Source organism: Leishmania infantum, chromosome 18, assembly GCF_000002875.2.
Source record: "Leishmania infantum JPCM5 genome chromosome 18".
NCBI lineage: Eukaryota > Euglenozoa > Kinetoplastea > Trypanosomatida > Trypanosomatidae > Leishmania > Leishmania infantum.
This window is the reverse complement of record NC_009402.2, coordinates 365,795-391,131: the sequence shown is the minus strand read 5'-3', so window position 1 is coordinate 391,131 and position 25,337 is coordinate 365,795. Positions and strand designations below refer to the sequence as shown.

Genomic DNA, 25,337 nt, shown 5'->3' with positions numbered 1-25,337 from the left:
TGAGCATCTTTTTCTTTTCTGTTACCGTGCTCAAAGTAGGCGCAGCTGCGATTAAGAAGAGGGAGGGGATAATGGCGCAGACGGTGAAGAGGCGTGATGGGTGAGGTGTTAGGCTGAGATACCCCCCCTCTCCCCTGCTGGTGCGTGGGGGACCAGGAGGGGGCTGGCAAGTCAGTACGCACTACATCTCTTGAGAGACACCGCAGCCCGTCCCATCGTGCAACTCGCTCACCGTCTTCCCCTGCACGCCCTTTGCAGCCCCGCTGCTTATTCAGTGGAAGAGAGACATCCCCACTCTTCTCCGAGGCGGTCCCTGCCTCACTCGCGCACCCCCCGGCAGCTCCTCTCCCTCTCCCCCATCGATCACGACACACGTACACACGTGCCTCAAAGAAACGCACAGCAGACCATGAGGCAAGCCCAAGGACAGGAAGCAGGGAGAGAGGGAGGGAGAGTTAGTACGCGTTAGTCCTTGCTCTGGCGTTGCGCTCCGTTATTCGTGGTGATTAAGACGAAACAACACAACGACAACACAAGACCGCGACGCACATGCACGTGGGCGCACGTGCCGCGTCACTTTTTGGAAGCCTTCTTGACCTTAGAGGCTTTCTGAGAGCGCCCCTCTGCTGCCGCTATCGTGGGCGAGGCTGCTGTGGAAGGGCTGACCCTGTCCGCCGTTTCCTTCTTCCCCTTCTTCGCATGCGCTGCCTCCGCAACAGCAGCGGCAGCCAGGCTGCAGTGGTCGTTGCTGCTGCGACTGCGCTTGTGGTCCTGCAGCGGATACTGGCGTGCGGACGCCTTGCCCTTCTTGCTCTTCGTGTCCGAGGCGGCTTGGCGGAGCGGCGTAGACACCTTCCCCCTGCGCTGCGCGGGGGCGCGGTGATGATGGTGGTTGCAATCATGTCCGTCCTCGTGGTCGTCCTCAGATTCCAGCTGGATGCGTGCAGCAGCGGCCGGGTCATGCGCCGTCTCCGCGACAGGAGTGAACGCGCTCGGCGGCGCCTGCAGAAGTGCGCCTCGCCCCACCTGCAGAATGGCGTCGTGCAGCTGGCGGCTTTTGGCGAGCTGCCTTTCGGCGCTGACGCTCACCACGTAGAGGGAGGACGGAGCGAGCGCGTCGTAGAACATCATACCACGCTCACGCAGCGCTGCACGGACGATGCGCACGGCGTGCGCTGCCGGCTCGCGTTCGACGAGCTGATTGATGTACTCCCGCCCGTTTGTGTCCGCGTCCAACTCGTCCAGTTGCCAGATGCGGATGACAGCGTTGGCTGCAGCGGCAGCTTCCTCTGCGGCCAGCGCGTCCGCCTCGCTAGAAACTGGCGCGATTCCATTAAGATGCGCCGCTTCGGACTGCGCAGATGCCACCGACGGTGCCGCCGCGCCGATGCTGAGGGCCCGGTCAGGCTGCAGCAGCAGGCGCGGGTGGAACTTCATCGAAAAGTCGAAGGCGCACGGGCTGGAGGTGAACGCCTCCACCTCACCAGCTGTCGCGTTGTGGCCCTCGAGATGGCGCAGCAGCACGGCCACCACCGACTGGGCAAGCTGCACAAGACGGCCCATAATCATTGGCCGCGGCGTTAGCGCCGTGAACGGGCTCGCGGCCGGCGCGTACGGTGTGGCGATGAACATGCCCTGTTGATCGCCAAGCTTGCGCACCAGCGCCGCCGCCGCCACGGCGGTCTTGTCACTGTCGTCGTCGGTGAAGGGGAGCACCAACGGGGTCGACCAGTCATGCGTGACGAGGAGCTGCACAAAGCGCAGGAAACCTCCGGCAGGTGTCTTGGGCGTGTGCGGCGCCGGCTGCAGGTACGCGTGCGCCACGAGCAGCTCGACGGCTTCCGGCTGCACAAACTCGTAGAGATACATGGCACTCATCCACCGCTTCGCCAGCCTCACCGCATGCGAGTAGCTATGGTGTCCGAATGCGATGGTGCGCATGAACTTGGCATGCTGTGCGGTCCAGTGCAGCTTCATCTCCAGCACGTTCGCCTCCGTGTCACGCTTCAATGCACGCAGGAGAGACACCTCACGGTAATGGGCGACGTAGACGCGGAAGAGGTAGCCGCGGTAGATGATATCGACCGATTGGCCAGTGCACTGGGTGCGGATTGTGCTGCGCACAATGTCGCTGCTGCTACTGGCACCCTCCGCCGCCTTTCTGCGAGCCGTCTGCGACCGGGTGCCGGTGTTGTTCTCTCCGTAGTGTGCCTGCAGCGTCTTGGACAGCTGGGCGGCGATGGCGCCCTTCATCATCGCAATCGCCTCCATGGTGTCGGGGATCTTGTGGTTGTCGTCGATGCTAAGCACGCAGTGGATTGGCTCTATCGTTGGCGCCGTGCTCAGTCCCGCGAAGCTCGCGTCCGAGAGGTCGTCCGTCGTGTACGTGAGAGCCAAGTGCGGGCGAACCGGGAACACCTCGGTGTGGCGCTCGCTGGCGGCGATGACGTCGAAGGAGACGATGCGACAGGGCACGCTGCCATGCGGCAGGCTCTGCAGCATGTACTGCACCGCCTTGGTTGCTTCGAGGAGGCTGCGCTGCATCAGCGGGGCGGCGTCACGCCACTCGCCGCCGACCCGCTCCACGAGGTATCCATCCAGGCCGCCAAGCAGCACCGTCACTGTCGCCTCGGGCGCGACGTGCGCGCGCAGCGCAAACTCGACGACGCGGCGCAGCACTGTCGAGGCGGACAAGGCCACGGTCGTGTGCGTGCCCTGGTCCTCCGGAAAGGTCCACAGCACGCAGCGGTAGATGGCGCCATCACTGAATTGGCGTGTCGAGGTGATATCGGCTCCCCAGAATGCGTTGAAGCGCTCGACAGCGCTGGCGTCTTCGATGGGTGGGCCGCGGGTGAGGCGGTTGCGGCCCTCGGCCTCACTGGTGAGCTGCACCACAACCTGCAGACGGTCTGCGTCGGTTTGCCAGGCTGTGGTGTAGCTGCACCGCACACCGAGTGCTTCCTTCAGCACTCGCAGCGTGTCCTGGATCGCCTCGGCGCGTGGGGGGCGCCAGAGAGTGCTCTTCTTGATGACATCCGGAGTGCGATCCATCGTCGCCACAGAGGACGTGGTAGCTTGGTTCAGCTGGATGGTGAGGGCCACGTCGTAGCGCAGCGACAGAGGCTGAAAGGCGACGCGATCGACTACGTCGACGGCGAACGGGTGCTGCAGGGCTTCCTCCGCGGAAGAGCACACCACGTGCTTGAAGAAGGCAGCGGAGGTGCGGAAGAGGATATTGTGCAGCTCGCCGGTGAGGCGCAGCACACTCACCTCGCCCCTCTCCTCCGCCGCCGACACCTTGGCAGGGCGGGCGCCCCTGCCGCCGACCTTCTCTGGTGTGCCAAGGAAGAAACCACGTGAGAGCTGCACCCACACAGCGCGCACAACGTTGCCCAGAGACATCCCCGCCGTCACGATGCCCTCCTCGAGCAGACGTAACACCATGGCAGCAACGACGAACCCGTTCAGCGCCTCCGGATGCCCCGAAGCGGCGGACATGAGACCGGTGTGATGAGCCCAGCACTTGAGCACGACGATTGCGCGGCGGACACCGGCGCTGGCGACGCACACCTCATGCAGCTTCTTCAGATAATGCGGCATGAGGTAGTCTTCCAGGATGCAGTAGCTGTAGTACGGATGCTTGCGGATACCCGCCGCGCTCACGGTGTGCCTAGGGAAGACGGAGGGGCGGAAGTGCAGATTCACGAAGAAGGTCTCGTAGATTTCCGCGGCGGAGCGACGCCGGCGGAAGCGCAGCTGCAGAATCTGCTTTTCTGTCAGTGCGTAGCACCCGTGAATCGGCACCACACGCACCTCCATGCGACTGAGCCGCGCGGCGGCGGCCACGTTCAGCAGCCTCTTTGCTGCCTCTTGCGTTGCCTTTTCGCTGCGCTGGCGACTGCGAGAAGACGCGCTGCGACCCTCCTCGTTGTCCTCGTCGATGTCCTCGTCGGTCGCGGCACCGCTCACGAGCTGCTGCAAGTAGGCCTGGATCTCATCGACAAACGACTGACGGCGCTCGAGGTAGAGGCCGCCTTTCAAATCCGCAGTGGTGCAGCGCTCGGCAGGAATGGAGAGCACCAAGTCAGCGCCGACGCCACGCTGCGCGTGCAGATCTGGAAACGGCGTGTCGTACACGCAGGTGCGGAGCAAGAAGCTACCGGCAGCGCTGACGACATCCAACGGGACAGCGGCCGCAGTAGCTGCAACAGTGGTGCGCTCTCCTTCGTCCCTAGTCCCCGCCGCTGCTGCTGCCTCGGCAGTCACCGCGTGGCGGCTTTCAACCTCCGTGGGGTAGCCGCGGCTCTCGTAGTACTGCAGGAGCGCGCTGTGGACGTCGCGGAGGTGCGTCTCCACCCGCTCAATGAGCTGGTCCGACCAGCTGAGGTTGTAGTTCTGCAATGCCATGACAAGTGCGAGGGTGCCTCGACGTGCGCGTGTACGTAATGACTATGAGCGCTGGTGGCTGTTGGCGACTCAGCGAGAGGGAGGAAGGGAGATGAGAGGAAAGAGTTCGGAGAGACGAGAGAGTTCCTGCTTTTTTTTTTTTGCATACAACTCGAGCCTACTTGCCTTGCCACAGGGCACGAGCTCCGCTCCACACTGTGCCCCTCCCCCCCTCCCCCCACTTCCCCGCGTGGTGCGAAGTGGCCGTAGACGCACGCATTACAGCAGCGCGCCGACTCATCCATATGAGAGCACGGCACCTGCTCCGAATTGTACTCACCACCAGAAGTGGTTCGGCATTGCCAGAGGATAGTGTGTGTGTGTGTGCACTGCTGCTTGGGTTTACCTCACATGGCGGGGGTATTGCGCCCTGCGATACCGCGCACTGGGGGGTGTCCCCCCGTCATCGGGGGACGAGAGATACGTGGGTACGCAGAGGCGCGGTGCGCATGCACGCGCCTGTGTGCGTCCTCTCGGCGCGTGCACGAGGTTTGCCTAGGTAAGCCCTTTCCCTGCCGCCCCCGCCCCTCCTCTGTGTGCCAGCCGCCGACCCGGTGGAGGCAGGGATGGGGTGGCAGTGGCTCTGGGTGCGTGACAGAGCGGAACAGGGTCACGCCGTTCGCGGCATCTCGTTTCGGGAAAACGAGCGGTGGAGCGGTCGCAGAGGTGTACGTACGTGTTGTCGCACGAGGCAGACGCGCAGCCAACCTTCTTTCTCAGCGTCCATTGGTTTCTTCCCTTGCTTAGTGCGAGCAACACCACCACCGCGGCTACACGTAGGAGCGACGACTCGGCGTGTAGGTGCCCTTCCCGACGTCATGCGCATCAGGAATGCTGCCGCCCCGTGGGTACGATGGCGGTGCCTGGAGGTGTGCTTGAAAGTAGGCGTGGGGCCGGCGAGTCAGAGCCGCGGTGCCGTGGCGTGCAGCCGGATGGACGTGGTTCACCTCGTCGTCCACGTCCGGGCTGCCATTCATGAGTCGGTGTGCGCTGAACGGCGATGTCATATGTGAAGGCGGCTGTCGTGGCGGTGGTGGTGGGCTGAGAAGCGAATCTGACGGCGAGTTCACTTCCGCGCGTGGCCACGCTGCAGAGGCCGGATTACACTCCGCGGACGACGCCAGAGGGCGGCGCGAGCTCGAAGTGCCGGAGCCTCGTGGGGAGTGGACGACACCAGCAACGACGGCTGACGACTGCCGTTGCCGCTGCGCATGCGCGCTCTCGCGTTGGTACACCTGCGGTGCTGGAACGCGTCGGCGTTGGGCTTCATAGTGCGCCCGTGCCACAACCCCGGCCGCTCGCACGCGACGGTGCTCTTCTACATCCCTCATCTCTTGCTGCTGGCGCTGTTGCTCATGCAGCTGGAGGAGCAGCACGCGCCGCTCGCGCTGCCACTGCACCTCTTCTTCACGATGATCTTGTTTCAGCTGTTCGAGGAAAGCGGACATGCGCGCGTCGTACTCTTCAAAGGCCGCCTGCACAGCTTCCAGCTCCGCATGATGAGCCCGCCGCAGTCGTTCTTGCTGCTCCGCAAGCATGCGCTCGTGTTGGCGTCGGAGAATGCTAACGCGCTGCTCAGCTTGACTGCAGGCGGCTTGCCACTCGTCACACTGCTCGTTGCGCTCGGCGAGGGTGGCTTGGAGGCCACGTACATCCGCCCTGGCATCCGCGAGTTCGATCAGCAGGGACTCATGCGCTTGCAAACTTCGCTGCAGCCGCGCCACGGTGGCCGATTGAGCCGCCAGCTCTGCTTGAAGGGCGTCGACATGAACGGGAGCGTCGCGAGCACCGTCCTCTGTGGCCATGAAGGCAGTTCGCGGCGCTGCCGCTGACAGAGAGCTGGCAGCTGGATCAACGACCTGGGCCGTGCCGAGCTCATCCGCAAAGAGGCTTCGACGCGGCACCGCCTCTGCCTTTGTCGTTGACACTGGTGCCGCTGCTTTGGGGCAAGAAGGCACCCCTTCGCACATAGCAGACGACGACGCCGTAGCGAAGATTAGCCGGGGAAGCCGGCTCTGCGACGTTGTGCGCGTGGGCTCGTTCGCAGCGTCACGGAGACTTTGAGTAGCGCTGCTACCACGGTTGTGGGACCCGCCGCCGCCTCTGCCTTCGATTACCGGGCCTCGGATGGTCTTCAGCGGGGGCGGCGCCGACAGTTGCAGCTGCTGTGACGGCACAGAAGGTGGCGGCGCGGGGACCTTGCGATGCGGCGCAGTACGCAGCGGTGACGGCGTGCTCCATGCTAAAGGTGAGCCGTCCGTCGACTTCTGCAATCTGCTCGGCGCTTGTGGAGGAGAGTGCCACCGTGTCTCCTCCACGGTCGGCGCATAAACTGCGGGGGAGGGGGCAGGCGGCGCCCGATCCCCGATCCTTTGCTGGACAGCCTGACTCGGCACCGCCGTGTGCACGCTCTCTCTCGAGCTGGGGCGCCTTCCGCGGCTGCCATCACTGTTGCCGCTGCCGCTCCTGTCGTGAGGCAGCAAGGTGGGGTGTGCCGTAGGCTGCGGTGGCGCCGTTGGGCTTCGAGGGCTGCGTGGTGGCGACAGCTGCACTTCCTCCACAGCGCGTATGCTTTCCACGTCGGGCTTGCGATTGCCCATGTTGGTGTCGCCCGCTTCCCGCTTCAGGACTCGAGGCCAGACGGGGTCCTCACAACGCGCGGGTAGCGACAACAGCTGACCGGATGCGTCTATTGACCCCTCCTCTGCGGGCAGGTTGAACACCGCTGCTGCTGATATGTGCGACGCCTTGCGCAGAGCCGCAACAAAGTCCTCTCCGTCGACGGCGCTGTAAAACTGCAAGGCAAGTGCGGCCTCTTGGGCGATGCCGAGGGTGACGATCGTGACCCACCTCCCGGCTGCTACAGACGCCGGCACTTCGCGTCCCGCCTTGTCAGCCGCGGAGCTGGCCCCTTGACGTGACGACGCTGCTGGTGATGCGTCGGTACTGCTGACCGCCAAAGCGCCGCCGGCGTCGCCATCCGCCGAGTCCGGATGGCTGTGGTGTGGCACCTGGAGATTCGTTCGGCCCGCGATGTCGCCACGTCGTGAGACGACCGAAGCGAACAACGACTTCGCCTTTTCTCTTTGCGGCTTCGCGGACGGCATGGTGGGGCCACCACTCCCAGCACCGCCTGCAGCGGCTGCGCTACCCGATGCCGCATCCCAGCCTGCATGGTCGTCTCCGTCGTCGTCGCCGACGTCTTCGCGTGGACACAGGGTCACCCGCTCAATGCGGCGCACCGCGATGGCGCGAGTGATGCCCCCAGAAGGAACACACACGTAGACGTGTGTGTCCGTCACTACAATGAGCCTGCAGAGACTGGTGCCGTCCATGCCAAGCTTCAAGACCTGTTTCTTGAAGTACACCTCCGGTGACGGCGATGTCGTCGCTGCCGCTGCCGCGCCAGCTGCAGCAGGCTGCCATGCAGCTGACTGGTTGGTGTTCTCCATGACAGTATAGAGAGACATGCACACGCACACGGCGAAGGGCGGGGAGGTGGTACCTCTGATGGCGTATGCGCATACGCTGTTGACCACCTTCTGTTATGTCGATATCAGAGGAATGAGACAAGCCCTCAACAGGCCGAGCAGCGTGCGTGTATGTGTGCGTGCGTGCGTCTATGCGTTGGCCAGGCGCTTGCACGCAGCAGCGCTAAAGATGTAGTGAAGAGTGACGGGGGGAGGGGAGGGAGGGAGACGATGGCAATGGCGCAGCTGGGAGGCAGAGACGCAAGGATGCGCATGTCACATGTCGCGGGCTTGCCACGCGGCTAGAAGCCCCCTTCTCCATCCCCTTCAAAGTGCCTCCTGCAGGAGGCACTAGAGACATGGGGGGGGGTGCGCATGCTTGCGCTGGAGCGGATGTCGAGGACAGAGAAGCGAAGAACAAGTGAATATGGCAATGCGGGATGCGCGTTGGGGGGGGTAACGCCCACCAGTCTCCCGACCCCATTCAGAAGGGCGCCTCCACAGTCGTCTTCACCCATCAGGGGACACGGGCACGCCCTTACTGCGAGCTAGGGTCGTGTGGCGCACTCGCCAGAGGTGCACGCGACTGTCGTGCCCGGCTGACACGAAGTTGACGTCCATCGGCTCAGCGGCGGTAGATTTTTCGCCCGATGGAATGCGCACCAGCAGGCTAATGAGCGATGTGTGTGGAGGACTCTCGGTGACCTGTTGCCGTGCCGCACCCGTCGCGTGATCCGCTGCGTTGTTCTCTGTCGAGCTATGCGCACCTGGTACCGAGGACCGCCCGCGGGTGGATGTCGCCACAACAGCATCGGCAGCTGCCGCCGCACGGCCGCGCTCGAAGAAGTCCAATGCCACTTGACGCACCGACTTGGCTACTAGAGCCCCATCGACGGCGGCCTGCGACTCGCCCACAATTCGCGCTGGCGGCTGCTGACCCTCAAGAGTGACGACGTGCTTGGCAGCAGCAGTAGCTCTCTGCGAAGGCAGATTGTGCCGGCCGCAAGCGGCCGCCGTCTTCTCTCTGTCGTTGGCAGCCACATGCGCTGTTTCACGGCGCAGCAGCTGCGCCGAGCCCTCCGTCCGTTGCGTCGCCGCGTGCTCCGGCATCAGCTTCCACGTTCGCTGCCTCTGGAATCCCGGCTGCGCTGACGCTGCAGTCGACTCGAAGGCGTGCAGACGTCCCTCGAATCCGACTGCCACGAGTACGTCTTCCGAAGCGAACTCGCATCGGAGCAGCGGCAGCTGACGAAGCCACGTCACTGTGTGCACTGCTTCACACTTGCCAGAGCCAGCACCGGAGCAGTCGTCATTGCTGCTGCGCTCCCCTCCCGCTGACGAGGATCGCACAGGACCCCAGTCCCACGTATGGAGACCGCTGTCATGACCCACCACTGCCAGCTGCTGCCCCGACGGGCTCCAGGCCACTCCGTGCACCCAGCAAGGTAGGAGGTGCGATAGGTACACGTGATGGAAAGGCTTCGCAGTTGCACCCGCGTTGCTGCCACTTGTACCTTGTCCAGAGCTGCCCAGCGCTCCATCCACGCTCTTGATGTGTGTAGAGAGGACTTGCACCGTGCCATCAAGGCGCGCTACAGCAAGTCTCGTGTTCTCGACAGGATGTGCCGCCAGTGCCGTGACCGAGCACGCGCGCGCCGACGATGGTGCCGCGGTCTCAACTGATGGGTCAACAAACGTAGTGCGGCGATGATCGCTGAGGAGGCGGCAGATCCACCACTTATGCCGCGCGTCGTAGCGGCCAACGGCGACGGTGCCGCCAGAGGTGCCGATGTACAGTTTCGTCCCTTCCGCGCTCCACGCCACACAGGTCGGACACAGGCGCACCTCGGTGCTCAGTATGACCAGCTGCGGCACCGCACAAAACGGCACATCTGCTGCGACAGCCGCAGGAAGGTTCACGCTTCCACCCTCGACAGCAGCAGCACTGTTCGCTTCCTTTGCAGCAGCAGCACCCGCACGCGGCACCCAGACACAGGCGCCGCGATCTGCACTGGTAGAGAGGAGGGCGCCTGTGCGCTGGCACCATGCCAACGCGGTGATGGGCGCGTCGTGACTGCCGGTAAGCACCTGCAGCATCGTCCACTGCGCGAAGGGAGCGACAGCGGCGCCGGGGCCGCTCGAAGTGCTGGACGCGCAATGCGCCGGAGTGTTTGTGCTGGCGATGAAGATAGAGCACGCATCCTCACGTTCGCCATATCGTGGAAGAGCCTTCCCGCGACGCACCGCGTAGGCCGCCCGCGTACCGTCATGGCTGAAGGCAAGCGCGGCAAGCGGCGGCGGTGGTGGTGACGCGGGCACCAGTCGAGGCACCGTAGTCCCGCTGTCGCCATCCGAAGTGACACAGGTAACGCAGCACACCGACACCATGACCAGGGGTCGTGCGAGGGAGAGAGACAGAGGGACGCTTGTCGCAGAGAAAGGCCAAGAGAGGCGGTCTCCCTTCCTGTGCCCACGCCCATGCGCGTGCTTATGGTAGGTGTCATGCCCTCAAGCGAGGGCAGCGGTGACCGATGAGAAGGTTTGAGAAGTGGGATGGGTGAAGGGGGTGGGAAAGAGAACGACCGTCCGATGAGTAGGAGACACGATAGCATCATCACGTGCGCTCGTACATCCACCAACGACTCGGCAGTCCTATGAATGGAGGCGGCACTTGACAGGTCTCTCTGCACATGTGCCCGTGTGTAAGTGTCAAGCAGATGCACACTCGAAACGCGCCCTTCAACAGGATATGGCAGCAACACACACGCATACACACGCCAACATCCCTTGAGGAGAGGGCGGCATGGCCATCGCCTCCTCGCGCGCTCCCCCGCGTGCGACTGTCTTTCACCTCCTCCATCTTTGCTTATCGTTTCCTTAGCGCTGCTGCTTCACCTGCTGACATCGTCGTGGGGGTGTGCCAGTGTAGCATGTCGTGTGGGTAGGTGGGGAGGGGGTGAGGGGAAGCGAAGAAAGATATCTGTAGTGCAGGCTAGTAAGCGATTCGCACACATCGGCTCGACCTCTGCGATGCACCTGACAGCGATAGCCACCCCAAAGGCCCACACTCCTCGCCTCTCTAGTTCGTGCACGAGAGTCTTGAGTGCCAACATCAGTCGTTCAAGAGTGACATGAGGAGGAATGCGTCGAGCTTGTCGTCGGCGTCTGCGCTGGTGGGTGGGGCTGGCAGAGGCAGAGGAGGAAGTACAGACGACGTGGATGCTGTGGGTGCGTGCTGGGTGGATGGCAACTGCGGTGTCGCTTCTCCTTCGTCCATCGCAAGACTCGATTCGACGCCCTTGCTGCTACTCGAGTTCTTCGCGCTGCGGCCGCTCGGTGCACCCCTGCGTTCTGGAGCAGACGCCAGCTGCAGGGTTTGCCGGTAGAGTAGCCCAGCAGCATCAGCGTCGTGCGCAGAGGCATACCACGCTGACCCGCAACTGTCGTCATCGAAGCCAGGCACTCTGCCAGCCGAGACGGTCGCATCCCTCGCCGCGCTGCCTTCCTTGCTTTTATCCTCTCCTCTGATGCGCGTCTCGCTCGTCGCACCTGCGGACTGGACCGGCGCGTGCTTCCTGCCGTCCCCTTCCTTCTTCGTCTCCCCCTCCTGCTGGGCGATGGCTAGCGTGGGTGGGGCCCAGTTCGGGTTAGTTCGCGGGTTGTGGTACGACACTCGGCTCAGTGCCGCCCTCAGCCCAGGCGCGCTCTCCGCTGACCTGACTCCCGCGGCGCTGCCTTTCGTTCGGCCTGCGTACGCTTGCCTCAGCGCCACCACGTACTTTCCGCACCCATTGTAGTCGGCAGACACTAGCACAACGGAGGCGTTGGCGTGCTGCGCGTACACGGTGCCACCGTCGCTGGAGCTGTCGTGCCGCGCGAGATGCAGCGCCGTGACGGCTGCACGCGCAAACAGGTCCGTCACCCCGACCCCGTATCGGCGTGTCTCGCGGCTCCAGCGCAGTTCCTCCTCTAGAGACACAAGGTGAATCACATCCTTGTACTGCTCCAGAAAGCGTGCGAGGCGACGCCGACGGTGCTCCACCACCGCGTCGAACTCTTGCCCGCCTGCCGTCTCCTGCCAAACGGCGTCATGCCGACCCGCCTGGGCACCTTTGGGCATGACGCCATCGACGCGCCGCCCACGACCACGCTGCAACGACACAAGAGCCGAGTAGGGAATCACCAGGACGGAGTAGTGCGAGATGAACGGCAGCACCCACTCATCCACCTTGGCGAGCACGTCGGCTGCCAGCACGGCAATGCAGAGGCGCTCCTTGTCAGGGATCTGCGTCGGCGATTGCGGCGGCATTCCAGTGAAGGCGTTCATGCGCTGCTGGGCTATGCGGATAAGCGGCATCAGATACGGCCTCAGGCGACTGTCCATGCCGAGGTCGACGCGCAGCCGCATGAGGGCTTGCTCCATCGCCCGCACGTAGAGCGGGTAGCGCTCTAGCAGTGCCGGCTCCAGTTCCGCTCCATCCGCTGACGTACTCATCGCCTGCCCGACGGCAATCTGTGCCACGCCGCCATCATCCCGACCAGGCGAGCGCACTGTCGCGTTTGCCATCTGTGCAAGCGCCCGCATTGCGTCTTCATGAATGTCGAAGAGTTGCAGCGCCGTGGAAACCCCTGCCGGCGACCTCGCCACCGCTTGCGCTACGTAGGCGTAGGTGTGCGGCGTTGGGGCGATGTGGTAACGCTCCGTCATGAGCTCAACAACTTCCTGCGCCTCCCGTGCTGTTACGGCGCCGGCGAGGACGGCGTGGAAGCTAGCGCGGGAGAGCGGGGCGCCGGCCTCCACCAGCACGTCGAGCGTCTTGCGCGCATCGGCGCCGTAGCCGGCAGACGTGTAGGACAGAAGCAGGTTTGTGTACACTTGCGGAGTAAAGCACGCCACGCCGCAGACCTGCCGCGCCTCGTGGTAGAAGGCGAAGGCGTGCGTCGGCTCACGAGTCGAGGCGCAGCAGGCGATCAGAGCTGCGTACGTGTCCGCTGTCGGCGTCAGCCCCCCGTCGCGGAGACGCCGATACATGAACAGGGCAATGACCATACGCTGTGGCTCCTCAATGGCGCGGCTCGCTGCATCGATGATGGCTGTGTACAGGGGCACGCTCACAGGCACGACCGCTGCCGCTTCGCTCTCGATAAGCAACGCTCGCAGCTCAGTGAAATCGGTAGTCGTGCGGCTGCTGTGTGCAAGAGCGACCAGCGCATCACTAAAGTCATTCGGCGTGGCCGAGAAGCGACCGGCCTCGGCATGCTGCACAAAACGGCGGTAGAGGCTTAGAGCCGTGGCGAAGTCGCGATTCTGATCCTTGGCACAAGCCTGCATGGCCCACAGGTGGTCCTGCGCTGTGACAGGCTCGACGTACTGCTGCGCGGCCGCATCGACAAGTGCGACGGCGTCATCCATGCTGAAGCTGCCGTCATCCTCGTCTCCATCCCCGTCCTTGTCGCCATCGCCAGCGTGGTGCTGATTGCTGCCGCGCCGTGCAGAGATATGGCGTAGCTGCCGCTCCTGCAGTGAGAGGAGGTCGTCTAAGGCGGCCAGGGCTTGTAGACGAGACCCGGTTGCGGCGGCGAGCCTCAGAAGCCCGTGTAGTAGTGCAGAGTGAGTGGCAACCGGCATCGTCCACGCAGGCGCATACACACAGGCGTCCATCGCGTTCGCGAGCGCTTCCAGCTGGGCAAGCAGTTCCTCCAGAGCCGCGTGGCTAGCAATATCGCCTATTGTCTGGGCGGCGAGCACCGTATCCTGTGCCTCCGTCAATGCTAACTGGAGCACGTGCTGAACGTCGCGTGCTCTGCTCAGCGCATTTTGTGCACCTGACTGAGCGAGAGGGGTGGAGGCGGCAGGCGAAGAGGCCACAGAGGCTAAGCTTGAGGAGAGCTCGGCGTGGCGACAACTGTGGCTTGCAGACAACTGCAGCAGGTCTGTCAGCACCTTTAGCGGGGCTGGTGCGTAGGCGGCGCGCGTCAACTCTCGCAGGGAAAAGTAGGCGCCGCCCAGGAGTCGCGCCCGGTAGGCACGCACAGAGTAGGGGTGGACTGCTTCGGGCGACGACGGCGGCGTGGCAGCGCTCTGTCTTGCTGCTGTGCCACGATTGTGGCCCACGTTGCGGCGGGTGGCCTTTTCACTGGCCGGCGTAGCTGGCGCTGCTCTCGCGGCACCAGCGGATGCCTGGGCGGCGGCGGCGGCGGCTGCGTTTTCTGCTGGATTCCAGTCTCGCTGTGTGTGTGTAGATGAAAAACTCAGTGGCGTTACCGACGCCCTGGAAGAGAGGAGGCACCGTTGATGGAGAAGAGCGCCATGCCTGCCGCCACACCAACCTCGCAGTGCCACTGCAATCGACAGCAGATGCGGACAACGCAGCGGTTCTGTGAGGAAGTAGGGTAGAGCTGCCGCGGCAGCGACACACCGCGTGGCTGCAGACATGTCTATTATTTTTTCCGTTGACTCTCGCTGCTGCGGCTGCTGCCCTCGCCCATCGTACCCTTCACAGGATTTTGGGCAGGCAAAGGGAGAGGGGGGAGAGGAGAAAAAGAACGGTGATGCGAGGCGGATGTGGGGGTGTCGAAGGATGTGCTGTCTCGGCACGGGGAGGAGGGGGCACTGCGGAAGCCGATTGTGAGAGGCACCAAGCTAGTAACCCCTCTCCCCCCCACTCCCACTCCCCACAACAAAACATAAGCTCATGAACCTCTTCACCCGCAACGTTCGGAGAAGAAAGACAGCAACCCTACTAGCCTCTGGTCGCGCGCGCGCGCGCTCTCCTGTGGTGGACGGATGGGCGCATCAGCGGACGTGCGACACAGATGTGTGTGTGTGTGTCTCACCGGTCTATCGACGTGCTTGTGCATACACAGGTCGACGCTTCCGTCCGCTGGTCTCTCTTTCTCTGTGCGTGTGTGTGCCTAGAGGTGCGTTTAGGTGCATACATGTACATGCATATATATACGTGTGGACACACACCCACACACACACACACACAGAGGAAGACGGAGACCAAGTAAAGGAGCCGGGGCACAGATGGGTTGTTGTCGATGGGAAAGGGGTGTTAGCTCGCGGTGGTGTGGTGGGGAGATGGAGCCGCGCACGGCGGTACCCGAGGGACGAGCGGAGACGGAAGGCTGAAGGCCAGAGAGAGAAAGAAAAGAGAAACCCTCCCTTCACACATACACATACACATACGCATACACACATGCACGCCACTCTTGCTGCAAGAAGAGAAACCAAGACGAAACCCGTCAACTCGCACTGGCGTTAAGCGACCAAGAGATTCGCATCGATCTAAGTGGACAAGAGAAGCGATACACACCTACAATCAGGGGGAAGGGGAGAGGTTGGGTGGGAGAGGGGGAGGGCTGCCGTGTCACACACCTGCGCGCAACTGCCACCCGCACCACTGTGGTAGTCCACCTAGTGCCCTTAGCTCCATCTCTTTACACGAAGCGTCACTTGCCCTGTCGATCTCCCCCGCGTGTGCATATGGGTCAAGACACCGCTATACCACTTGCTTAAGCACTGGCAGGAGCACTCGCCTCCAGTTCTCCTCCCACGTTTGAGCGCGCAGTCGCGCCTCGTAGGCTCGCCGCTTCATCACCGACAGCGGCGTCGGCGGCGACCGCGACAGGCTACTGGCGCCGTCGCCGACGCTCTCACTGGTGGAGGGCAAGCCGATAAAGCTGGATAGCAAGAACTCAAGATCGGCGTCGTTGCAAAACGACCATCCTCGCTCGCATTCGTGCAGGGTCGGTTGTACTGCCTTCGCGTAGCCGCCGCTGACCCGTGGGGATCCCTGAGCACCCGCCGCACCGTTTCGCAGCCGCATCGCCTGCGTCGCCAGCACCCGCGTTACGCCGCCAATGAGCTCGCCAATGGCAGGGTACTGCATGACCATGATTGGAAGCCCTGCACCTAACATGTCCACTCCCTTCATGGGCAGGTCCAGCCCACTGGAGGAAAAGTGCAGGCAGAGGCCGACGTCGGCGGCGCCGAGCAGGAGGCTGTACTCCTGATAGGACTGCGCGTAGTAAGTGCTCACCACCACGTGCGACGACAGCTTGGCGACGCGCACGGCATCCTCGAAACGCTGCCGGGCATCTCCTTTCCCGGTGATCAGCACCCAGAGGTCCGCAGGTCCGCTGCTGGCGCTAAGGCTACCTTCCCCGTTGCTACTGCCGTAGCTGACTTCGTGCCGAAGGCGGTGGTCCAGCCGCTGGAGGGCTTGAATGAGCATCGAGTAGTCGTCGTCCTCTGTCCAGCTCGTCGACCCGACAACCATGATGCCTCGCCGTGAAACCGCCGCCATCGTCGCTGGCGCGGCTGCCGGGGTGGCGAGGGCGGAGGCGGCTACCGACTCTGCCGCGGCGTCCGCGTACACCCACGCTGGCGGCCCCGCGATGCCCCACCCCATCTCTTCTAGGTCCGCCTTGCTTACAAGGGCGTACGCGGCGCCGTTGCCGGCGTCCTTCGCGAGAGGAAAAGCGGATGCGAGAGGGGGAGACGGGTTGACGGCGCGGTGCCGCAGCAGCAGGCGCTCCAAGACATCCCGCACACACCGGCTGCGCTGCACAGGACGGAAAAAAGAGGGCGCCACGTCGTACAGCACTGTCACTGCGCTCGGCGACACCGCTGCTACTGACGGTGCACCCTCGGACTGCAAGCTTGCGGAGGCAGCTGCCGAGGCGCTACAGTGGGGCTGCACAGCTGCAGCCGTTGTGATGGCAGACTCAGACCTCAGCCACGGGTAGGCATGCTCCAGAGCGCGGCGCATCGCCTGACTCACTGTCACATTGACATGGCCGGCGCACATGTGCATCTCAAGCAGTTTGTACACCTTTACCGCCGCGGTGGGCCGCTGGTTCTGCGCCAGGATTGTGTGGCCAAAGTTGTGCCAGTCCACCACGATGGCGGGGTAGAATACCCACCTGCGCTTCCCCGAAAGCGAGGCATGCGCGAGTCCGTGCAAGATCGCTAAGGGGCGTCGTCGACCGTCGTCTGAGCGCCCCATGGCGTCGGTGAAGCGTAGCGACTGCAACTTACATTGCTGCCGGACGTCCCGCATCGCACTGGGGTTCATCCAGGCGGCCGGCACCACCACGCCGTAGTAGAGAAGCATGTTGTACACGAACGCCAAGGGGCACACGAGATACTTCACGAGGAGGACGAAGGGGACCGCCGGCGGCGTCTGGATGAGGATGAGGTCCGTGACTAGGAGTTGTCCATGCTCGTTGATTCGGGTGGCTGTGGCGCACATGGTTTGAAAGAAAAAGAGACCGGTGAGCGTTACGACGCGGTAGAGTGTGCACACAACCCAGTGCAAGTGGATCAAGGGGAACACCGTCTGCAACCACTCAGGAGGCGACGGGGGTGCTATCAAGTACTGCGTTGACACAATGCAGCCACAACCTGGTCGAGGCTCTGGCGATTCGAGTCGAGCTTGCACGTCGAACACTGCGTGCTCCATCCCTTTCGGCGTTGCCGGGCCATCCCAGCTGACGAAGCGCTCCGGTTGCGGCTCCCCACTCATGAGAAGGTCCTCGCTAAGCTGATTTCCGTAATCAAGCCCGACCAGCAGCACCTCGTCGAAGAGACCGCTGCGCGCCAGACTCGCCGCGTGGTACTGCATCCGCGGCGATCGCGCAAAGTCGCCGCCGACGAGAACAACGGCACGGCGCACCACAGCCCGTGTAGCAATGCGGAACGCCGCGGGGACAACCACCTGCCGCACACGCTGTTGGTGGCATGGGATTGTTCCTGCTGTTGGGGTGCCGGCAGCTCCTGCCGATGCCGCGCGGTGCTTCACCCCATGCCCCTCCTCGTTGCCGCTGCTGCTACCGAGTCCGTCCATGCACGCGTGCTCTGGCGAGGCACTGCTGCTACGTCGCCGAGAGGGGCGATCGGTGTCGGGGGTAGAGACGGGCGACGGTGACTGTACCACGGACGCAGTCGTCAAGACCGGACTGCTCGTGATAAGCCTTTCGATCGCGCGACGCGCGTTGGCACGTCTTCGCCGGCCACCGCCGACTCGCACCAGAACGGCTAAATCAAGCGAGAACCACAGCATGATGGCGCACGCCAGCGGGAAGCTGATGAGCCACACGAGGTCTTCATATTGAAACATTATGCAAATAGAAAGACCGAAGAAGCGGAGTCGAGAGCAACACGGACACACACAGGCACAGACAGGGGCGCTTCTAAAAGAGGCGGCAGCGGCAACGACGACGACGTTCTTTCCGTGCGTGGGTGTATTAGGGAAGGGAGAGTGAGGCGCACAACGCGCGAGCACGCGGCCACGAAATTCAAGGGTGAGAGGGAGAGAGAAAAGACCACGAGTGCAGCTGTTTTGATTTCCTTGTGTGTATGTTTCAGGTGAGATTAGAGTGAAGCAGGAAGAGTGCGTAGCCGAGTGAGACTTTGCGATTGGGTGCGAGAGTGTAATACGGCGGTGCAAGTGTGTGTGTGTGGGGTGGGGGGAGGCAGGCCAGAACCGCTAAGATTCGTGCGCCTTCTACGTGTACTCCTCCGCCCCACAGCAGGAGCCACAACAACCACAACAGCCACAGCACAGTGAGCAGAGGAAGCTAAGTGTATGTGTGTGTGCTGTGAGGGAGGTGGGGGGAGGTGCAGTGTGCTCCCCTCCACATACACAGAAACTGCAGCGCAAACCAAGGGGAAGCAAAGACGGCAGCCGTCGGCGTCTTGTTCACGCTGCCTCCGACCTCCGCAGTGACGTGAACGCCGGCGCCCTGTCCTTTCCGCTTCCTCGACGCGTACACGGGCGTGCTTCTCACTTTCGTTGCTTCTTCTGTGCGCGTGCGCGTGTTCGAAAGGAAAGAGAGGCCGAGAACGTCAGCAAGTGAGGAAGCGAGAGGAAGCTGTTGGTTGACGACGCGAGAGCGCGATGCGGGCATCAGCACCTACCCACTCAGCTCCCACCCGACACACCGACATGCGAGGGACAGAGGCCGCTTTCTTGGAGAGGTGCGAGCATGTGGGTGTGGGTGGAAGTGGGAGAAGGGGTGGACGGCGTCCTTTTTCTCATGGGTTGCTTCGCTCACCGACGGCGGCAGAAAGACACAATGTCGATACATGAGTGTGAGAGGTGCGGATATAGTGATCCGAGGGGGTGGGGGCGAGTCTGAGGGCTGCATTCGGGGGCTTTTTTGAAGAAAAAAATGGATGCGGAGGAGGAGGAGCGGGCGGGGCGGCGATCAACGAGGACGCGAGGAGACACAGTTCACCGCGCACACACACACACACACGCAAACGCACACCCATGCCAATCAACGCATATTCGGAAGGAAGGAGGAATGAAAGGAGAGGGGAGGAATACACGTAAGTCGCAGCACGTCAAGCATAAAGAACCACAAAGCAAGCAATTCACTGGAGGTGGAACAACGAGCGCAGCGGGCCCGTGCGTGTTGAAGCATGTGAGGTGGCCGTGGCAGTGAAGGACGCGGCAAAGGGGGACGGGATAGGGGGGGGGGGAGAGCACGCATCAAGGCAATCGTTACGGCCGTACGCACACACCTGTCGATGAATGTCTTTGCACCCTACCCCTCTCCTCTTCCTCGTTGCATCTATCCACGACCACTACAGATAGCGCACCCTCCGCATCGGCATCGCCGCAACAAAGACCACCAGCAGTAGCCCCCCACTCCACCCATACAGAAACGCACGCAACACAGACGCCGAGGTGCACCGGCACCTAGCCTCGCCAACCAGGCTCACCCCCAACACTCGACAACCACGAGGAAAACGCATCAACAATAGCAGTGACCCTTCCGCAAGGCTAAGCCACGAAGAAAGCAAAAACACGTTCGCGCCACTCGCTCACTCATCGCTCCGTCTTTTTATTCGTGTCTCGCCTCCTACCCCCGCCTCGTCTTCTGCCGCTTGGGCAACGTCGTTTCGCTCGCGTCGCCTTTTACGAGCGGAGCGGCACAGTTCGAGCTGTTGGTGGTGCTGGCGATGCAAAGAGCCGTGCAGGAGAGGAGGGGGCAGGGGCGAAGGAGGAGTGGTGAGAGGGGCAAACTCAGAAAGGAAACGGGCACGGCGGCTCGAAGGAGAAAGTAAAGGAAGGTGGTCGTGGCTGGGGGGGGGGGCAACAAGCATACATAGCAAGGAGAGAGATACCGAGGGAGTGAGGGCGGCGAGCGAGACGAAAACAGTGCCTCCTCTCCTCCCTTTCCCTCCCCCAACCAAAAAAAAGTGACCACACCCACGCGGTGCTGGAAAGGATAGGTTCGGCATCCACGCCGTCCGAGACCACCGGAAAAGCTGCCGCGCAGGCAGACAGAAACGTGTAAAGGGGCTGCAGGAGAGGGGAAGGGACAGCCTTTCACGCACGCTCAGCTGCCCCACACGTGCAGCAGGGGTGTCCGTGCGCCACGACCCCTCTCCGTCTCTTTGTCTGCTCGTGAGTCTTAGCAGCTGCAGGCGGAGGAACTGGGTGCCTGCTCCTGCTGGGCTTGGCTCAGGTTCACCGTCTGCGGCATCGGTGTCGCCTCCTCAACCGTTGCCTTCCTGGCCAGCGCCAGCTGTACCACAGCAATGAAGGCTTCCTCGACGCCGGCGTTATCCTTCGCGGAAGTCTCGAAGTACTTCATCTCTGGCGCCGCACTATCACCCGCGCCGGCACCTGCGCCGTTGTTCGCATTAGCGGCCTCCGCGTTCTGCTTCGCGCACCACGCTTGCACTGTCTTACTGGCGACCTGGCGCCGATCCTCCAGGTCCGTCTTGTTGCCCACCAGCACGCTGTCACGGCGGCCCGCCTGGATGCTGAACTCCTCCAGCCACGAGCCAACATGCGCAAAAGACTCCTGCTGCGTCACGTCAAAGACAAGGATGCAAGCGTCTGCACCACGGTAGAAGGCGGAGCCGAGCGACTGGAACCGCTCCTGCCCGGCTGTGTCCCAGATCTGCAGCGTTACCACGCGCCCGTTCACCTCCACGTCCTTCGAAAGGAAGTCAGCGCCGATGGTTGCCTTGTAGCGGTTGTCAAATATGTGGTTCACGTACTGATGCATGAGCGACGTCTTGCCGACGCCGCTGTCGCCCAGGATGATGATCTTCAGCAACTGCCGCTTCATCGACATGGTGGCGCGCTCTCCTTCTCTCTGTGCGTGTGTTGGGGTGGATGCGCTTGCTTGTGGTTGAGGATTCTTGCACTGAGGCTCACAGCTGGGGCGTTCAAAGGCAGAGCAAGGGCGCGAAGCAGCAAGAGAATAAGCGGCTGTATGTTTGCGTATAACTTCTACAACGCAGGCTCGATGCAAGCGCACAGAGGGGAGGATGTGGGTGAGAGGGAGATCCGGTACAAGGGGGAGAGCGTCAAAACATGAAGCGACGCCACAGCAATAAAGGTAAGACGAGCAGCGCGGCTCTTGCGCATTCACGAGGGGGAGGCGGAGGCTGCGTGAGGACGGCACCGCAACGTCTGCTTGTGTCGGTAGCCGCTGCCCTCTTCTTACGTCGCCTTCTTTTCGTGTAAGAGGTGCCCGCGCATGTGTTAGAGTTATTCGCCCGTGTGCGACATCGCATACCGACTCAGGCAATACTGACGTGATCACACATGCACACGCACGCGCGCACAACGAGCTTTTAGTTGAGCGCAACTCTACTCGTCGTGCGACAGCTGTTTCTAGGCAGACAGCACATCCACCCGCTCCATTATGATGGGCGAGAGCGGCTTGTCCTCATCGTCGCGTGCTGCCATGCTCATGGCGCGCACCACGTCAAGCCCCTCGACGGCGTACCCGAAGACGGTGTGGTGCCCGTCCAACCACGGCATCGCCTCGCCGCCGGGCACGGTGAAGAAGAACTGCGACCCGTTCGTGTTGGGCCCCGCGTTCGCCATGCACAGCCAGCAGCACAGCGGGTTGGCCGTGTGGGAGAAGAAAGGAAAGAGTGTCAGCCCTTCGTCGCTGAACGGCGCCCCGTCAGCGAAGGCGCTCTCGCCGCCGGTCCCGTCGCCTCGCGGGCATCCGCCTTGCACAATCGCGGCTGGAATGACCCGGTGGAAGGTGAGCCGGTCGTAGTAGTGGCGTCGTGCCAGGCGCACAAAGTTGTCGGTCGCCAGCGGCGCAATGCTGGGGAGCAGGTGCACCCGGATGGAGCCGTAGCCACGCACGTGCACGAGCGCCACCGGCGGCGAAGATGCACTGAGGGGCGGGGTTAGGTCCTTTAGCAGGGCGCGCACCGCGGCTTCTTCGTCCGTTACGGTTGCGGCCCTTCGCGCGGCATCGACTCTCACCGAGGTCGTTGCAGCCGCTTCTGTAGTCTTCCCCGGTGGCACCCCACCACCGCTGGTGCTGCCGGCCACATCCGCAGTAGCGCTTGGGCTCGTGGAGGCTGCTTCGCCCGCACCCCCAAGTGCCACCGCGGCGCTAGAGCTCTGCGGGGCCACAGTGGCCAGCAGGAGTGTTCCGCATGCGTCGTCACGTCCACGGTGTAGCTCGCGCAGCGCATCGACGAAGCTTTTCTGTCGCAGCTGCTCCTGAAGACGTCGCCCCTCCTCAGTGAGCTCCTCCTCGGTCTGCGGCGGCGCGGTCTCGGAAAGCACGCGCCCCAGGGCGGCACTGCCCCACGGTAGCTCGCTAGAGTACACCAGCAGCGCCGCTGCGGACACGTCCGCGCTGGAAGAGAGCAGCAGCACCTCCCCTGATGCCGCCCCGCCGGTGGTGACATGAGCCCTGGGGGTCGCGAAGAGATGTTTGCGCGCGTCCGCCCCTAACGCAGCCCCGACAGGGGAGGCGGCAACTAAGTTCTTCAAATCCTGCGACGCGGTCACGGCGCGGCGAAGAAGCATTAGCGGGGCGCGACAGAGCGCCAGGCCTGGGTGCACCCCAGCCGTCGCCGTCGCCGTCGCGCAGCCGTGAGCCTCATGGCGAGCTTGGCTCTCTTCGTTGACTGTGAGGGCGTACTCGTTGGGAGACAGGAGGCGCAGCACTCCCCATGTAGGCTGCGAGGTTGCCAGACCACTATAGCACCGGTCTTTCCTGACATCACCGACGTCGTGGTGTGATGCATGCCGTGGATGCTCTGCACCCCGCCTGATGATCGCCTCCCACTCACCCGGCTCGTGTGACAGCCGCCTCACTGTGGCCGACGACTGCGCGGCGCTCGGCGACGACGCGGCTGCCGCCTCGAGGGTCACCTCATACACATGCACCACGCGTCCAGCAACTTCCGCCGGGGCCACCTCCGCCGCCTCGCGCGACACAGCGGCAACGCCAAGCAGTTGCTCTAGCGGCAACTCAGGCACCAGGACGTAGAACTGGTTGTTCGCAGCTGCGGACGGCTCCACGTGTAGGCGCAGTGCCAGAGCGCGGCCGCGGAGCTGAACGTAGTCCGCCCATGCCGTGGCCCCAAACACAATGTCCTCGCTAGTTGCAAAGACGCCGAGGGGTTCGGTGTGCCGGCCGATGCACACGCCAGCCGTGAAGTCCAACAGATGCATGCATGACTCGACGGTTACCTCATAGCGCCGCTCCGTAGACGGGATCCGTGAGGCGGGCTGCGACGACGCCGCTGCAACTCGGAGAAACCGGAAGCTCCACACCAACACGTGCCGACCGTCGGGTGTGAGTTGCACCGCTGCCGGCAGCACCTGCACATCGGCAGCGGCGACGGCGTCGGCCGCCTTGCCTGCGGCTGTTTCGTTCTCGTCCTCTTTACGCGCCTTGAGCGCTTGCTGAGCATCCCGTATGAGGCTGAAGAAGCCTGTCCGCTGCCGGCGGTCAAAACATATCCACCGCCGCCACACGCGCGCCTCGCGTGACGTGGGCGGCACCGCCGCAAGACCCGCCATCACTTTCAGGGTCCGCCTTCCCAACGCAGTCGAGGGGAATGTCGCCGCCGTCGTCGCTGCCTCGGCGGCCGCCTCGATGGTGCAGTAGTCAACAACACCAGCAGAGTCCACCACGACGCAGGCAGAGGTGCCGGTCCGCTCCAGCTCCCATCCCTGCTGCGCGCACGCCACGATCGCGTTTGCTACGCTGAGCCGGGCCGGCACGTAGCTGCGAGCGGCACCCGCCGTATGATCGGAACGACTGCCCGCCGACATGGCGGAGGCGAAGCAAGGGCACAGAACGACGCCGTTACCACCGCCCGTCGCACCAGGCGTCGCCGGCAGCGTTACGAAGAAGGCGATGTGAGGCGTGTACTGATGCGTAAGGAAGGCTGGTCGCCGAGTGTAGGCGAGAGAGGTGCGAGGGGTCCAACGCGCGCCTTCGTCGTTCCTGCGCTGCGCCGTGTCCGCTACAGTGGCTGCGGCACTGGCGACTCGCTGCACCGGGGCCTGAAAGGTGAAGGAGTCGCGTTCCTCCACGGTGAGGGTGATAGGGTTGACCTGACGCATATGCACCCGCACTGTGCTCAGCGGCGCCTGGACTGCGGGCGCAGATGAGGACGATCCGTTATCATTCGATTCCATGCGACGCACGTTGCCGTGGTCGACCTCCACCTCTTCTTCCTCCGTGCACACAAACACCAGCATCTGCAGGGCCGTGTAGGCATGCGCCCAGTAGTGACACGTGCGGCGCTCGTGGCCAGCGGCGGCGACACTGCGAGCTGGCAGAAATACCTTGTCCAGCTCCGCAATGAAGAAGAGACCGCTCGGCAGCTTGCGCCAGACGCGCACAACACCCGCTGCATCGATGGTGGCAACCAGCGCACCGAGCGAGTCGAGATGGACGCACATATCATGCACCGTCTGAGCCGCGACGGGAGACACTGTGTGCGCAGGAGCTGACGCCGCTGCGGCAAAGGCGTCATGCGCGTTTTGCAGTGACGTATGCAGAAAACTGCGTTCGTACAGGGGCGCGCACGGCAGTTGCTGACGCCGATAGCGTTCCCATGCCACTTCAGGTGTCTCCGCTGCTCTCTGCGCCGCGTTGCCCACAAGTGCCGCCGACGGTGATGACGGAGACGGAGGTGCAGCAGCGCTGCTGCTCGCTTTTGGCGTGAGGTGCGCCCCACTCTCGTCTTTCCTCTCCCTCTTTAGCGCTGGTGAAGAGGTGTCTGTGCCGATTGGTGTCGGTGTGGACGCCGCGGCAGCGTTCACGGCAGAGGCAGCGATAACAGCCGAGGGGATGACCGGGCTGAAGTCATCATCCTCCTCGTCGCTGCTCCCATAAGATGCCATGACAGCAGCGAAATATCACACACACACACATACACACACAAAGCGGTGCACTCGCGGAGATGATGTCATCAGATGCCGCCGGGGCGAGAGGGGTCCACAGGGATAGGGATGGAGATGTCGAGAAAGGGAGAGGAGACGGAGGAGCAGGATCGAGTGGGAGAGGCACCACAACGAGCATGATGGGCTTCCCGCAACGCGAGGGACGCATCCGAGCGAGGAAGAACCAGTGAAAGGGGAAGCGACATGACGGCCGCTGAACCTCATGCAG

At 63.2% G+C, this 25,337-nt stretch overlaps 7 protein-coding genes across 7 annotated transcripts; all 7 read right to left on the bottom strand.

Moving 5' to 3' along the window:
• Window positions 1-573: 573 nt before the first annotated feature.
• Window positions 574-4,407, bottom strand: LINJ_18_0940 (conserved hypothetical protein; the record flags this gene model as incomplete). The annotated part of the gene is made up of 1 exon (XM_001464871.2): window positions 574-4,407. The coding sequence occupies one exon, from the start codon at window positions 4,405-4,407 to the stop codon at window positions 574-576; it is 3,834 nt and encodes a 1,277-aa protein (XP_001464908.2).
• Window positions 4,408-5,216: 809 nt separating this feature from the next.
• LINJ_18_0930 (conserved hypothetical protein) lies at window positions 5,217-7,916 on the bottom strand (the record flags this gene model as incomplete). Its single annotated transcript, XM_001464870.1, has 1 exon — window positions 5,217-7,916. One exon carries the CDS (start codon window positions 7,914-7,916, stop codon window positions 5,217-5,219), a length of 2,700 nt encoding a protein of 899 aa, XP_001464907.1.
• Window positions 7,917-8,426: 510 nt separating this feature from the next.
• Window positions 8,427-10,304, bottom strand: LINJ_18_0920 (actin related protein 2/3 complex, putative (arpc1); the record flags this gene model as incomplete). The annotated part of the gene is made up of 1 exon (XM_001464869.1): window positions 8,427-10,304. One exon carries the CDS (start codon window positions 10,302-10,304, stop codon window positions 8,427-8,429), a length of 1,878 nt encoding a protein of 625 aa, XP_001464906.1.
• Window positions 10,305-11,028: 724 nt separating this feature from the next.
• Window positions 11,029-14,352, bottom strand: LINJ_18_0910 (conserved hypothetical protein; the record flags this gene model as incomplete). Its single annotated transcript, XM_001464868.1, has 1 exon — window positions 11,029-14,352. One exon carries the CDS (start codon window positions 14,350-14,352, stop codon window positions 11,029-11,031), a length of 3,324 nt encoding a protein of 1,107 aa, XP_001464905.1.
• Window positions 14,353-15,421: 1,069 nt separating this feature from the next.
• LINJ_18_0900 (putative dolichyl-P-Man:GDP-ManGlcNAc2-PP-dolichyl beta-1,4-mannosyltransferase) lies at window positions 15,422-18,043 on the bottom strand (the record flags this gene model as incomplete). The annotated part of the gene is made up of 1 exon (XM_001464867.1): window positions 15,422-18,043. One exon carries the CDS (start codon window positions 18,041-18,043, stop codon window positions 15,422-15,424), a length of 2,622 nt encoding a protein of 873 aa, XP_001464904.1.
• Window positions 18,044-20,348: 2,305 nt separating this feature from the next.
• Window positions 20,349-21,020, bottom strand: RAB7 (putative rab7 GTP binding protein; the record flags this gene model as incomplete). The annotated part of the gene is made up of 1 exon (XM_003392357.1): window positions 20,349-21,020. The coding sequence occupies one exon, from the start codon at window positions 21,018-21,020 to the stop codon at window positions 20,349-20,351; it is 672 nt and encodes a 223-aa protein (XP_003392405.1).
• Window positions 21,021-21,565: 545 nt separating this feature from the next.
• CYP16 (conserved hypothetical protein) lies at window positions 21,566-24,625 on the bottom strand (the record flags this gene model as incomplete). The annotated part of the gene is made up of 1 exon (XM_001464866.1): window positions 21,566-24,625. The coding sequence occupies one exon, from the start codon at window positions 24,623-24,625 to the stop codon at window positions 21,566-21,568; it is 3,060 nt and encodes a 1,019-aa protein (XP_001464903.1).
• Between the last annotated feature and the right edge of the window lie 712 nt (window positions 24,626-25,337).